Source organism: Gymnoscopelus microlampas, assembly GCF_963454915.1.
Source record: "Gymnoscopelus microlampas genome assembly, chromosome: 4".
NCBI lineage: Eukaryota > Metazoa > Chordata > Actinopteri > Myctophiformes > Myctophidae > Gymnoscopelus > Gymnoscopelus microlampas.
Window position 1 is genome coordinate 58,415,988 of NC_139941.1, and position 15,814 is coordinate 58,431,801.

At 49.0% G+C, this 15,814-nt stretch overlaps 1 protein-coding gene across 1 annotated transcript in view; it reads left to right on the forward strand.

Moving 5' to 3' along the window:
* Window positions 1–15,814, forward strand: part of polk (polymerase (DNA directed) kappa) — a 34,521-nt gene that overhangs the window by 8,607 nt on the left and 10,100 nt on the right. Inside the window, exons 7-8 of the mRNA XM_084054856.1 lie at window positions 8,465–8,659; window positions 11,664–11,788. Of these exons, the coding sequence (XP_083910982.1) occupies window positions 8,465–8,659; window positions 11,664–11,788 (320 nt within the window). The remainder of the gene's footprint in view (window positions 1–8,464; window positions 8,660–11,663; window positions 11,789–15,814) is intronic.

The window sequence follows — 15,814 nt, forward strand, 5'->3', positions numbered from 1 at the left end:
CTCAGAGTGGTTTAGAACTACACACTCACTGTCTCAGTGTGGTTTAGAACTACACACTCACTGTCTCAGAGTGGTTTAGAACTACACACTCACTGTCTCAGAGTGGTTTAGAACTACACACTCACTGTCTCAGAGTGGTTTAGAACTACACACTCACTGTCTCAGTGTGGTTTAGAACTACACACTCACTGTCTCAGAGTGGTTTAGAACTACACACTCACTGTCTCAGTGTGGTTTAGAACTACACACTCACTGTCTCAGTGTGGTTTAGAACTACACACTCACTGCCTCAGAGTGGTTTTGAACTACACACTCACTGTCTCAGAGTGGTTTAGAACTACACACTCACTGTCTCAGAGTGGTTTAGAACTACACACTCACTGTCTCAGAGTGGTTTAGAACTACACACTCACTGTCTCAGAGTGGTTTAGAACTACACACTCACTGCCTCAGTGTGGTTTAGAACTACACACTCACTGCCTCAGAGTGGTTTAGAACTACACACTCACTGTCTCAGAGCTCACCAAGGTCAGTGTGCTTTAGAACTACACACTCACTGTCTCAGTGTGGTTTAGAACGAGAGTTATGCATATAACTAAGGTTCTACGAATTCCGGATGACCGCCAGAGGCAGTGTTTTCAACACCTGGATATTCATCGCGCGCTCGCGCATAGGTCGAATATTAATACCAACAAAGTCACTCGTGACCTGTGTGCGCGCACGCTACCTACATAGGTGCGGTGTAAACAGCGATCATCCTCTTGAAATCTTTTCGTCGAGAATGGGATTCCGGGTGACAGTCAACTCTGGCGGTCATCCGGAATTCGTAGAACTCAGTTATATGCATAACTCTCGTTCTACTTCATTCCTTCTGACCGCCAGAGGCAGTGTTTTCAACACCTGGATGACTAATACCAACATAGTCACGAGGAACCTGCCCTTACCTGACCATCAGTTGCAGGTTGAAGAGGCCGACAGCACCGCCATCGCCATGGGATGAGGGGCGGCCACATTCACCCTATAGAAGCGGGCAAACGTGCAGGAAGAAGCCCACGCTGCTGCAGCACATATGTCAGCCAGTGGGACACACTCGCTTGGTAGATGTAATGGCGAGGAGGAAGGCGGTTTTAACCGACAGCCACCTGAGATCGGCCCGCTCCAGCGGCTCGAACGGCGGAGAACACAGGGCTTCCAGGACCGTAGGCAAGTCCCACGAGGGCACCCGAGTGACATGCGGGGGGTGCAAACTAAGAGCTCCCTTCAGATAGCGACTCACCAAGGGATGAGATCCCACAGTACGCCCGTCCACCAGCCCATGCTGAGCCGAAATGGCGGCAACATACACCCTCATTGTAGAGGCTGAGAGCCCCTTATCCAACAATGTCTGTAGATAGCGGAGCAGCATTGGTACAGAGCACATGACTGGATCCACATGTTGACCCTCACACCAACTACGGAACAATTTCCACCTGTTAGAGTACAGCGCTCTAGTGGAGGGTGCACGAGCGTTGAGCAATGTATGGACAACCGCCTGATCGCAGGAGTTCAGCAGTGAACCCGGCCTCTCAGGGGCCAAACATGAAGCTGGAGCCGATCTGGCTGGTGATGCCAAATGCGGCCCCCTACTTGCGACAGGAGATCCGGCCTCGATGGGAGAGGCCAAGGTGCTCCGTTGAGAAGCCGTCGGATCATGGGAAACCATACCCTCCCCGGCCAGTATGGAGCCACCAGCAGCACCGTGTGACCGCATGTGGCGATTCTGTGAAGTGTCAGCCCGAGCAGTGGGATTGGAGGGAATGCGTACAAGAGGCAGTCTAGGGGCCATGGGTAGGCTAATGCGTCCTGCCCCAATGGACTGGTTGGATCCAACAGGGAGAACCACAGTCGACAGTGTGTTGATGTGCTCGAAGCAAACAGATCCACTTCTGCTCTCCCGTACCTCTCCCAGATCTCCTGGACCACTGAGGGGTCCAACCTCCACTCGCCTGGAGGAGGACTCTGGCGAGAAAGCATATCTGCAGCCTGGTTGTGAACACCTGGCAGATGTACTGCCCTGAGACTGGCAAGGCGAGGAAAAGCCCACTGAAGAAGTCTCTGAGCCTCCTGCAGAGACTGCCTGGACCTGACACCTCCCTGATGGTTCACATGGTAGACCGTTGACGTATTGTCTGATCGGACAAGGACATGTTTCCCTTCCAAGGCTGGAAGGAAATGTTTGAGGGCTAAGTACACTGCGCGGAGCTCCAGTGCATTTATATGTAGTCCCTGCTGAGCGGCCCAGGTTCCTCTGACTGTCCTGTGCTTCCACACAGCCCCCCAGCCTGAGAGAGATGCATCCGTCACCACTATCTCCCGGCGAGAGGGTAGTGAGCCCATGGCGACGCCCCGGCACAGACTCGCCCTCCTTCTCCAGGGTTCTAGCAGCCCACGGCACTGGCTGGAGTTCCTCACCAGCCTCTTCTGGTGCCTCTTGGGGTCGAGGCCTAAGCCGTTGACCAACAGTTGCAGGGGGCGCAACGAAAGGAGTCCCAGGGGCACAATTGCGGATGCCGCAATCAATGTGCCCAGTAGACGAAGGAGCAGGCCGTATGTCAGCCTTGTACTCCCCCGTACACGAGCAACAAGGCCCACAATATCCTCCACTCTCCGCGGGGAGGGGCAGGCCCGCATTGAAACTGAGTTGAGGGCGATGCCGATGAACACAGTGGTTTGACTGGGAGCCAGAGAGCTCTTGGCGAGATTCACCGTGAGCCCTAGCTGAGCGGCATGGGCCAGAAGGGTGGACGTGTCGCTGAGTGCCTGCTCTTGGTTCGAAGCACATACCAGCCAATCGTCTAAATACGGGAGGATCCGCATGCCTCTGGCTTGCAGCGGAGCAAGCGCTGCCGCTACGCATCTGGTGAAGATCCGGGGGGCGAGAGAGAGCCCGAATGGGAGCACCCGGAACTGATAAGCCCGCCCCTTGAAAGCAAAGCGGAGAAACTGTCTGTGGTGTGGTGCTATTGGCACATGAAAATAAGCATCTTTCAGGTCGATGCTTGTGAACCAATCGTCCTTTGATACGGCCTGGAGAACATCCACAGTGCGTAGCATTCGGAAACGAAAAACCTTCAGGTACTGATTCAACTGCCTGAGGTCGAGGATGGGCCGGAGGCCGCCGTCCTTCTTCGGAATAAGGAAATAAATGGAGTAGAACCCTCTTAGCTGAGCTGAACCGGGTACACTCTCTATTGCTCTCTTCTCTAGGAGCTCTGAAATCTCCCGACTGAGGGCTTGAGACCTCAGCGGGTCGTCGACCACCGTCATCCGTACCCCAGTGAAACTTGGGGGCCGACGACTGAACTGAATTCTGTAACCCTCGGATAGCGTTGATACCACCCAAGGGTCTGAAGTCAAGGCTTCCCAGCGGCTCAGATGTTGTGGGGTGAACCGGCTGAGGCCCGGGTCGGGAGAGTCACCTCCGACTCCCCCGGTCCTGAAATGGTTTAGAGGATCGGCTGGCAGGGGCCCCACGCCTAGGAGCCCTGCCTGTGGGCGGCCGGAAGGAAGGCTGTTGGGGGCCTTGTTGGGGTTGGCCCTGCCTCGGAAAGGGACGTCTGGCTCCCGAGGAGCTCTGGTCCCTGGTTGCTGGGTAAGGAGTGCCTGTGCGCCTGGGCTGAGGTGACGGGGCTGGGCGTAAGTCTGCAAACTGCCGTCTGGACCTGTTCGCCTGAACACTACGCTCCAGGGCCTCTTGAGCTGCGGGCCCAAACATCTGGCCCGGAATGACGGGCAGTGTGCGGAGTGTCCTTCTGCACCCCTCTGTCAACGGGGCCTGGGCGAGCCACACCTGGCGACGGGCCAAAGTCAGGGTGGACATCAGTCTGCCAAGTTCTCTAGTCATATAGCCGAAGGCAGCGAGTGAGGCCTTACTCAGGGTCTGAGACGGGGCATCACCCTCCGCCGTGCGGAGGGACTGGCCTAGTGCCAGTATAAGGTGAGCAAGAGAATTCCCGATACGTGCCGCCCGAGCTGCTATATCGTAGCTCCTGGTGAGGTAGTCATCAGTTACCCTGCATTGTGCTCGTGGGCAACGAGCATCCGGTCTGAGGGCCTCATCCGGCGACACTATTAAGGACGCCACGGCCGGGTCCATAGCCGGCACGTGGTCCAATCCATATTCTCCCGCTTTGTCCATGGCCGCAAAGGCCCTGCAGTCTCGTGACAGGTTGAGACTGGCCCTGGACCTGGGATCCGACCAACACATTTGAAGCTCGGTGATGAAGTCCTCAGACACTGGCACTCTATAAGAGGGCTGCTGAGCGTGCCCGAAGAAGGCATTAGGAGGGGGGGCTTCCCCCGGGGGGACATCAAGTCCAAGTCGTGATAAGGCCAGCTGAACAGCCTCCCTAGCTGCAGAGAGCCCAGTCCCAGGCCCATGAGGCTCTGCCTCAGATCCCTGAGAGCCTGTCCCCGAGCGGGTGGGGGACCCGCCCGCTTCCTCCACGTCCTCATGCTGTGCCGTTCCGGACGTAAACTGGGAGTCCGAGGCTGCAATAGACATAGCATCGTCCTCATGTTGATCAGCAACATCGACAGTATCATGGCCATAGTTCCCATCTCTGACCTGGAGTGGAGGCGCTGGGGCCACAGCATCGGTGCGGGGAGCACCAGGCTGCAGGTTGAGAAGAAGGGCCTTAATTTGAGCAAACTCAGTGGTTAATGCAGGGGTATTCAACTAGATTAGGCAGGGGGCCACAACTGCAAAATAATTTGGAGTTGGGGGCCACACAGTGCGCGCAAATGCACGCGCGCGCAGCGCGCGTGCATGTGTGCACACAATTTGCGCGCGAAATTTTTCGGGTCTAATTCGGGTCTAATTCGGGTCTAATTCGGTCTAATTCGGGTCTAATTCGGTCTAATTCGGGTCTAATTCGGGTCTAATTCGGTTCTATTTGACCAATATAAATCAACCTTTTTTCGGGTCTAATTCGGTCTAATTCGGTTCTATTTAAGGTTCTAAGTTAAGTTCCAATGAAAGATGGCCTTTAAAGAACTAATGAAGGATAAATCATTTGTACTGTTTTAACTTTGATAACATAAATTAAAGTTAAAATAAATAATAATTATGAAAATTAAAAAAAAAAAAAAAAAAAAATTCCAAGTTTTTGGAATATGGCCAGGGGCCACAAGGAAGCTCCTCGCGGGCCGCACGTGGCCCGCGGGCCGCCAGTTGAATATCTATGGGTTAATGTGTCCACTTTGTGAGACAACGGATCCTCCCGACGCCTCCTCTTGGTGTCTGAGGGCTCAGTACCTGGGCGCTGGCGCTTAGAAAGACCCTTTACAGGGCTCAAGACTGGCATTCCTGAGGAAGGTATTTCGGTGTCCTCCTCAGCCGCAGCCAACCTCTCTTCCCTCTCAGCGAAAGACATTATACTGCAATTAGTGCAAGCGTCCTCCGTCAAGGCTTGCCTCAGATGCCCAATGCCAAGACAGTGTGGGCACAGGTCATGGCCATCTTCCGATCCCATAACAGCCGAGCATGTGTTACAGGTGTCACAGCCGTCATACATTGCTATGTTGCGGTGGTCCGCACGCGGTTGTAAAGCGTCAGAATGGGAAACACTCAACGCTAATACTTTATATTCCGTTGGTCCAGCGACGAGCAGTAAGGAGTGGGAAACACTCGCAATGCTGACGCTATGTTGTAAAGTGGCTGTAAAGCGGCAGAATGGGAAACACTCAACGCTAATACTTTATATTCCCTTTGGTCCAGCGACGAGCAGTAGGGAGTGGGAAACACTCGCAATGCTGAGGCTCTATGGCGGTGGGCCACACGCCGCGGTGGCGTGGTCCCTTAAAAGCGGTAGATCGCTTTTTTTTTTTTGTAAACAGTACAATAACTGCACTCACCGTCGCTCCAATGTACGGCTACTCCACGTTATCCGTGTCGGGACAAGCAACAACGGTGGAGCGGGCGAAGCTCACGCTGCTATCTGTTGTTAGCTTCAGTGCTAGCAAGCTAGCTCCATTCACCGCTGCAGGCTCCTACATGCTTCGTTTTCCTTTGTCCTCTTTTCTCTTCCTTTTCGGTTCTATCCGATGTATAAAACAGACTACGCAGTCTCTGGAGGACGAACTAGTCCGTAGCCCCAACCTTCTTGGTTACGAGACTCCACGCGCAGCTGAAGTTGTATCGACCTACGCCTCTTGGAGGCGAAAAGATGAAAGAGGATGATCGCTGTGTACACCGCACCTATGTAGGTAGCGTGCGCGCACACAGGTCACGAGTGACTTTGTTGGTATTAATATTCGACCTATGCGCGAGCGCGCGATGAATATCCAGGTGTTGAAAACACTGCCTCTGGCGGTCAGAAGGAATGAAGTAGAACTACACACTCACTGTCTCAGAGTGGTTTAGAACTACACACTCACTGTCTCAGTGTGGTTTAGAACTACACACTCACTGTCTCAGTGTGGTTTAGAACTACACCCTCACTGTCTCAGTGTGGTTTAGAACTACACACTCACTGTCTCAGTGTGGTTTAGAACTACACCCTCACTGTCTCAGTGTGGTTTAGAACTACACACTCACTGTCTCAGTGTGGTTTAGAACTACACCCTCACTGTCTCAGTGTGGTTTAGAACTACACACTCACTGCCTCAGTGTGGTTTAGAACTACACACTCACTGTCTCAGAGTGGTTTAGAACTACACACTCACTGTCTCAGAGTGGTTTAGAACTACACACTCACTGTCTCAGAGTGGTTTAGAACTACACACTCACTGTCTCAGAGTGGTTTAGAACTACACACTCACTGTCTCAGAGTGGTTTAGAACTACACACTCACTGTCTCAGAGTGGTTTAGAACTACACACTCACTGTCTCAGAGTGGTTTAGAACTACACACTCACTGTCTCAGAGTGGTTTAGAACTACACACTCACTGTCTCAGAGTGGTTTAGAACTACACACTCACTGTCTCAGAGTGGTTTAGAACTACACACTCACTGTCTCAGTGTGGTTTAGAACTACACACTCACTGTCTCAGAGTGGTTTAGAACTACACACTCACTGCCTCAGAGTGGTTTAGAACTACACACTCACTGTCTCAGAGCTCACCAAGGTCAGTGTACAGTAGTTCAGTGCAGCGGTTCTCAAACGTTTTCGTGCCAAGGACCCCCAAAGTGATTCATATTTGGCCGCGGACCCCCACCTGAAAAGGTTTTGTGCCAGGGACCCCCAGGAGAGAAGATTTGTGTTCTTTTTTTGATTTGTATTATTCAACATTTTTTAGACACTTTCAAGATTTTTCAAAAATGTTCAAAAATAGCCGATCTACAAGCTTGCAGTGCGGCACGAAGTGACACACTGCAAGCTTTTAGATCTGCTATTTTTGGAATAGCCAACGTATAAATTGATGAGGTGGTTAAAATTTGTGATGCTCTATTAACACATTTTGCTGGGGACCCCCTGGAACCCCCCCAAGGACCCCTGGGGGTCCCCGGACCCCACTTTGAGAACCAATGGTTTGGCGTAACGCCCGGGATTCGAACACGAGTCTCCCGTGTGGAAAGCCGCGTGGAAACCCTAACCCTAAAGGGGAATTCCCCCCTTGGCCGGGGGAGACATATCAGGCTTTTTGGTCATCAGGCAGAGGCTCTGAGCCACTACTGCTAAATTAGCATCTTGCATTCGTTTTTGTTTTCAATTTAAGTTTAAATTTTTAATTGCTCCATTGATTAGAAATTGAGAATTCAAAATATGCTATATTGACTTACATTCTACGGTAAAACAGATCTCAAAGCAAAGTCACTATTTTACCACGTAAACGAACGCAAACAAAGTTGTTTCAGACAATATAGAACATCACCAAACCCAGCACTGTTTGTTTTTTAATAAAAATGATTTTGCTATTTTTGTTTAGGAATAAAACCCATATTGGATCCGTGGATCCGAATCTTCAAATAGTAAAATCAAGTTGATTTTTATTTAAAAAAATAAACAGTACTGGGTTTGGTGATGTTCTATATTGTCTGAATGAACTTTGTTTGGGTTTGTTTACATGCTAAAATAGTGACTTTGTCAGTTAACTACTGTAGTAACTGTTTAACCATACAATGAGGAGCATATTTTGAATCATCAAATGCTAATCAATGGAGCAATTATTTTTGATTTCTTGTCCACCTTTAGAGTTACATCATGACAAGGTGACTACACAACCCAGACCTCTACCACAGTGCTCTGGCCCTTTAACCCATTTTGGGTGGGAACCCCTATTTGTAACTATACCTTTCAGGACGGGAACACCTTTTGGGGTTCTTGTTGCTATGTACAGTATATAGCAACATACATTTGTTGACATTTTTTAATAAATATTAGAAGTTTATCAGAAAACGTAGGAATCGAACCGTTAAGGAACCTGAATTGTTAAAATCCTCAAAGAATCCCAACCCTTCCCCACACTGTGTGTTTAATGAAGGTGAAGTGCAAAGCGAGCCGGGCCAGGAGACCGCAGAGCTCTCTCCTCTTCTGTTTGACGACACGGACAGTGACGGTCCCACTCCCTCTGGAGGATCCGCTCCGGGGTTCCAGGTGTTCGGGACGTCTGCAGAAGAGGCTGTGAGAGAGATGCGCTTCCGCATCGAGCAGAAGACATCGCTGACCGCCAGCGCAGGTAATAATCACTGACATCCACTGACATAACTTAATAATAACAAAATGTAATAGTGTTGTGTTTAACAACACAAAACTGCCTCATCAAAGTTAGTATGGTGACTTTATACATTGTCAGATACTTGAATGTACTTGAATCCTTATATCCTATACTATATACTTGTCCTTATATTATCATCACTTTACCCAAATACATTATATTATCATCACTTTACCCAAATACATTATATTATCATCACTTTACCCAAATACATTATATTATCATCACTTTACACAAATACAGCTCAAGTGGAGTTAGGGCACGGTCACACCGCACTTTTGTTCTACCTATCGGGCGGAATTGACAATGCTTTGTCAATGAGAGAATCCTGTGGTTTGATGGTCTTGCGCATCTTTCCGCTTCTCGCGCACATCTTGTGTTTATGTGCTCTATGCTGCTTTTCCTCCTCTGTCCAATCGGGTGAGTGGAAGGCGGACCGTCCCAACACTCAGGAAGAGACATGGTGCTCAAGATGGAGCTTTAGGAATGCACTGCGGATTTGTAGCGGAAGTTGAGAGTTGTGTAAGTCCTGGGAAAGACGCGCTGTGATTGGCCAGTAGGGGTGTGCCGATACACTAATTTCACCAAACGATACGATACGATATTTGGCTCACAACTTCGATACGATTTCGATACGATACGATACGCACTTTTTTTATTATGAAAATATATGGGGGTGTAAAAAAGTAAATGCAAAAAAATAATTCTGTTTTTGCATTATTCAGACATGCAAACTTGTAGCTTTTCAGCTACAATAGCCGTTTTCAATCCAAATAGGGCAATAGTGTGACACCTGACCCCAAAAAAAAAAAACATGTTGTCACCCTTTTCACCTCGGGGCTGTTTGCATGCCTGATTATAATGATTGTAAAAAAAAAAATGTTAAAAAAAAAAAAAAAAAAAAAAAAAATTTTTTTTTTTCAAAACGATATTTTTTTTTCCCAAAACGATACATATCGTCGCGAAAACGTATCGCGATATATCGCGGGACGATATATCGGCACACCCCTATTGGCCAGTAGTCACTTTGAGTGTCAGTTGGGGCAAACGCAGTCCCCACAACATCATTTACTTTTCTGTGCCTATCGGTACATAGCTCGGACGGGGGGCTGAGTAGGCTCAAAACTATACTTTATCGACGATAAAAAGTATTCCGCGGTTGTTTGAAAAAGTATTGTCCCAAGCGGGAGTCGAACCCAGACTCCCAGTGGTAATGGGTTGGGAGTCTAATGATTAGCGAGGTGCGCCACTGTAGCCTGTGTTGAGATAGGGTATTTGGGCATCTTACACAGAGACGTAAAGGGTGTTACCACTGATTTAACCCATTAAGACCTGAAGACGATTCTACAAATGTCTTCTAAATCCCAACAGTTTTCTGAAAAACGTATGTTTCTATATGAGTGGTGCTCAATCTTTTTCATGTCAAGGACCCTCACAATGATATGTATTTGGCCGCCGACCCCCATCTCAAAATATGTTGTTCCAGGGACCCCCCAGAAGCAAAGATTTGAGTTAAAAATGTTTGCTCTAAAAGAATATATATTCAAAGATTTGCACACATTTTCGCGATTTTTCAAAAATAGCAGATCTACAAGCTCCTAAAAATCCTAAAAAATGACACAGACGCGTCCCAGGTCTTGAGGAAATTTAAAAAAGTTGAAAAATAGATGGTTTGCCCCCCATAGCGACGATACGATGGTTCTCCTGAATGTTGGGCTGAATATAAACTGCTCACAAAATGTAAGGAAACTTGAATTTGGGCCATTATATCTCCCCTTTACTAATACCAATCAGTAAAGTGTTATACATCATTTTTATCGGTGATTAGTCACCTTTACATCGAGGTATAGCTTGTAAGCATCGGGCATTCATGGAATGAGCAACACAGGCAAACGTGTGGGTAGCACAGAGCAAAAATGTGCCAAAATCACCCAATATGCTTTTGCTGGTAATCGCTCTTGTTTTGAGCGACCTGCCAGCACACACCTGCTGAGAGGTGGGTTCTGCAACTTTGCGTTCTGCAACATGGGTTCTGCAACTTTGTTGAGTTTGTTTTGTGTATGCTCCAAGCAGCAACACTGCCCCCATAGAAAGATGCCACATTTGTCCCTTCAGGATAAGGCCTGTGCAATAGGGCAAGTGAAGCTGGTGTTCCGTTACGCAGATTACGCATTATTTGATGTCAGCCCTGGTACCATTTGCAGGCAGGTGTGTGCCAGTCAAAGGTGTGTGACTGGCACCTGAGCATGGGCCCTGCAACTTTGACTGTCTTTGGTTCCGTTGTGCAAATCTTGCCTGTAAATCTATGGTTCCTCAGTGAAGCAAGGGGTCTTGGGTTGTTGTCTTCCTTGTTGACTTCACCAGTCTCACAGAACTTGGTCCTAAGTTTGTAAATGGTACCAGGGCTAACACCAAATAATGCTGTCACTCTGCATAACGGAACACCAGCTTCACTTGCCCTGTTGCACGGGCCTTATCCTGACAAAAGTGGCATCTTTCCATGGGGGCAGTGTTGCTGCTTGGAGCATACACAAACTCAACAAAGTTGCAGAACCCATGTTCAGGTGCCAGTCACTCACCTGTGAGGCAGTCACACCTGAAGCCCATTGAATGTCATGAATGTCACGACATTGAATGTCAGCAGAAAAGTCTAACAGGCCATTTTGGCACATTTTTGCTCGGCGCTACCCACACGTTTGCCTGTGTTGCTCATTCCATGAATGCCCGATGCTTACAAGCTGTACCTCGTTGTAAAGGTGACTAATCACCAATAAAAATGATGTATAACACTTTACTGATTGGTATTAGTAAAGGGGAGATATAATGGCCCAAATTCAAGTTTCCTTACATTTTGTGAGCGGTTTAGTTATTATTATAATGTCAACATTGTGAAGGATTATGTAACACGTGTGTATCTCTGTGTGTGTGTGTTTGATAAACAGCTGTTCTCTGGCTCCTCCCACAGGCATCGCCCCCAACATGCTGCTGGCCAAGGTGTGCAGCGACCTGAACAAACCCAACGGACAATACCTGCTCTCTGCACACACACACTGTGTGATGGACTTTATAGAGAAACTACCGGTCCGCAAGGTACACACACTCTCACACACACACACACACACACACACACACACACACACACACACACACACACACACACACACACACACACACACACACACACACACACACTGTGTGATGGACTTTATAGAGAAGCTACCGGTCCGCAAGGTACACACACACTCACACACACACACTTTTTTTTTTTTTTCCTTTATTTATTCAGGGAAGCCCATTGAGAGCAAGCTCTCTTTTTCAAGGACGCCCTGATGACAGCATATAAAGTATACATATACAATGAAAAACAACAACAAACATTTGAATCATATTAAAGGAAGCTTACCACATAAGGCCTTATAAATAAATAAAATACAATGTTGCTCTCTACGCACAGTGAGAGATGGCCAACCCCCTTTATCATTTAAAATACAGTGATGGGTGAGATAATCATCACCAGTAATAAAACGCAGGGCACTGTGGTAGACTGCATCAAGAGGCTTCAGTGTGGAGATTGAAGCATGCATTTACAATATATCCCCATAGTCAAAAACAGACATTATTACAGAATGAATTAAAGTCTTTCTGCTGGAAAAGGAAAACAGGACCTGTTTCTATAGAGGAAACCTATTTGGCCTCTTAGTTTTTTGATTAGGTTCTCGATATGAACCTTAAATGAGAGCTTGGCATCTAGCTAGATGCCCAGGTACTTATAAGAAGTGACCCGCTCAATTAGTTCACCTTTCAGAGTATAAATACCGGTAAAGGGATTTAAATCTGGAGACCTAGTAAAAACCATGCATTTTGTTTTATTGGAGTTTAAGACAAGCGCACACACACACACACACACACACACACACACACACACACTGTGTGATGGACTTTATAGAGAAGCTACCGGTCCGCAAGGTACACACACACACACACACACACACACACACACACACACACACACACACACACACACACACACACTGTGTGATGGACTTTATAGAGAAGCTACCGGTCCGCAAGGTACACACACACACACACACACACACACACACACACACACACACACACACACACACACACACACACACTTTCTTTTTTTACTTTACTGGAGTATTTCCAAATTTCTGTACTTTTACTTCTACTCCACTACATCTCAGAGGCAAATATTATTCTTTTACTCCACTACAAATATTTGAAAACTTTACTTACTTTGTAGATTTAGATTATTATTACAAAACATACATTAACCAGCCCTGTATACATTTCGTCCATTTGAAAATGGCCGATCTACAAGCTCACAATGAGTCGCATCGCAATGCATTGTGAGCTTGTAGATCTGCTATTTCCAAATGATTTGTATACATTTTACACATTTAAAAAATTGTGAAACAGGACATTCTGCATAACAAGTACGTTTGATACTTTAAGTGCATTTTGATACCAATGCTTTTGTATGTTTACTCAAGTAAATTTTGAAATCCGGACTTTTACTTGTAACAGAGTATTTCTATGTTGCAATAATACTTTTACTTGAGTAAAAACTGTGAGCAAAAACTGTGACTACAGTTGTTCTCTTATTTCCAGGGTTGCATTGGTTGCACTTGCAAGTGGCTGCACTCTATTTTTATGACGTGACGCGTACGTGGTGTGGGGAACTGATCAAAGCCAAACACAAAATGCAGGGTACAAGCCCAATTAAGGGTATCTATTCAACACCTTTCGTATATGGGACCCGCAGGTCCTTGGTAATACTTTTCAAATAACTTCAAATAATAAAGATCAAACTCAAAGTTCGCCCCGCGTCGGGGTATTTTCATGCATCACAATGTCTCTGTTTGGGATCCATGCGCCTCAGCGTCATCGTCATTTATCCATGCATTGTGTCGGGTAATGTGATTAACTCCCACAGGTTGCCTAGGAGTAAACAAAGAGTATCCTTTTAATACTACGATTCACAAGCATTCATCAATGTGCGGGAATAGTGGAGAATATTGCCTTACCGCCTGTAGCACCCGTCCAGTCACCAGGAGAGCCAATGCCAGACTGAGACAGAGTAGCCATACTTGTAGCCAGGTGCCACACCTAACCTGTCGCCGCAGCTGCGCTGAGTTGGGGCTGATTCATGATGGTGAGTGGCAGGTAACGCCCTTCTATGACGCTGCCCAGGCTGGTGCGCTGCCTGCGCGGTCTCACTCTGTCTCTGTCCCATGGCCTCTCCCTGGTGTGGTGCTTACCTGACAGGCGGTATTGTGGCGATACTCCACATATCCCCCCCCTAAGCCCGCCGCTTGGTCCGGGGGCTTCCAGCTCCTCTACTTCATACATGCGGGACAGTGCGTCTGCGTGTGGAATCTCCTTCCCGGGCCGGTGCTCCACCTTAAAACAGTAGTCCTGCAGCTCCAGGAACCACCGCGTCACTCTGGCGTTCCGGTCTTTATTGGTGGCCATCCATTTTAGGGGTGCATGATCTGTAATGAGGGTAAAGGTACGGCCCCACAGGTAATAGCGCAGGTGGTGAATTGCCCATTTCACCGCTAAACACTCTTTTTCTACTGTCGCGTAATTTTTCTCATGGTCTAGTAATTTTCTGCTCACGTAGGTAATTGGATGTTCCTCTCCATCAAATACCTGTGCGAGGACCGCCCCCAACCCGGTGCCCGACGCGTCTGTGTGGAGGACGAAGGGCCGGCTGAAGTCGGGGGCTTTCAATACTGGCTCCTCACAGAGCGCGCTCTTCAAGGTCTGGAACGCGGCCTCCGTCTCGGCCGTCCAGACAATGTGGTTGGGGCGTTTTTGACACGTCAGCTCATACAGTGGGGCTGCAATGGTAGAATAGTTTTTCACAAATTTTTGATAATAAGCCATAAGGCCAAGGAACGATTTTACTTGCTTTTTCGTGACAGGATGGGGCCATTCCCGAATCCGCTCCACTTTACGCGTCTGGGGCCGCACGCATCCTCGTCCGATCGTAAACCCCAAGTAGTCGGTCTCCGTCAGGCCGATGCGGCACTTTTTTGCATTCGCTGTCAGCCCGGCTCGTCTGAGCGCCCCAAGGATGGCGTGGAGGTGCTGCAGATGGAGGCTCCAGCTCGGGCTGTGGATCACGATGTCGTCTAGGTACGCGGCAGCGTAGTCTCGGTGTGGGCGGAGTACACGGTCCATCAGCCGTTGGAATGTGGCGGGCGCGCCATGGACTCCAAACGGCAGCACCGTGTATTGGAACAGCCCGTCGGGCGTGGAGAAGGCCGTCTTCGCCTTGGCCCGGTCCGTCAGCGGCACCTGCCAGTAGCCCTTGGTCAGGTCCAGCGTGCTGACGAACCGGGCAGGACCCAGGCGCTCGATCAGTTCATCCACTCGGGGCATCGGGTATGCGTCAAAGGCGGAGACGTCATTCAATTTTCGGAAATCGTTGCAGAAGCGCAGCGTCCCGTCTGGCTTCGGTACAATCACGATCGGGCTGGACCATGGACTGTACGACTCCTCGATTACTCCTAACTCGATCATCTTGGCCACCTCTTCTTTGATGGCGATTCGTCTGGCTTCTGGGATGCGATATGGCCGTTGGCGCACTACCTTCCCCGGGTCCGTGCGGATGTCGTGCCGGATCAGCGTGGTTCGGCCGGGGAGTTCGGAGAATATGTCCCGGTTCCGCCCCAGCAGGTCCTTGATGTCCTGGGTCTGGGCTGGGACGAGGTCTTCTCCGATGGGCACCGGGGGCAGCGTCTGCGCGGGCACGGCGGTCATCAGCGCTGGCAGCGGTAGTCGGGGGGCTGAGATCCACTTTTTCAGTATGTTCACATGGTAGATCTGATGGCCTTTCCGTCTGCCGGGCTGGCTCACCCGATAGTCCACGGGGCCCACCTTCTCCACGACCTCGTATGGTCCTTGCCATTTTGCGAGGAACTTGCATTCCGAGCTGGGGACCAACACCAGGACCTTCTCTCCCACCTGGAACTCGCGGAGCGTGGCGCCTCGGTTGTAGGTCCGGGCCTGGTCTCGCTGGCCTTTCTCCATATGTTCTCGTACCAGGGGCCAGATGGTCTTCGCCCGGGCCTGGAGACGCTC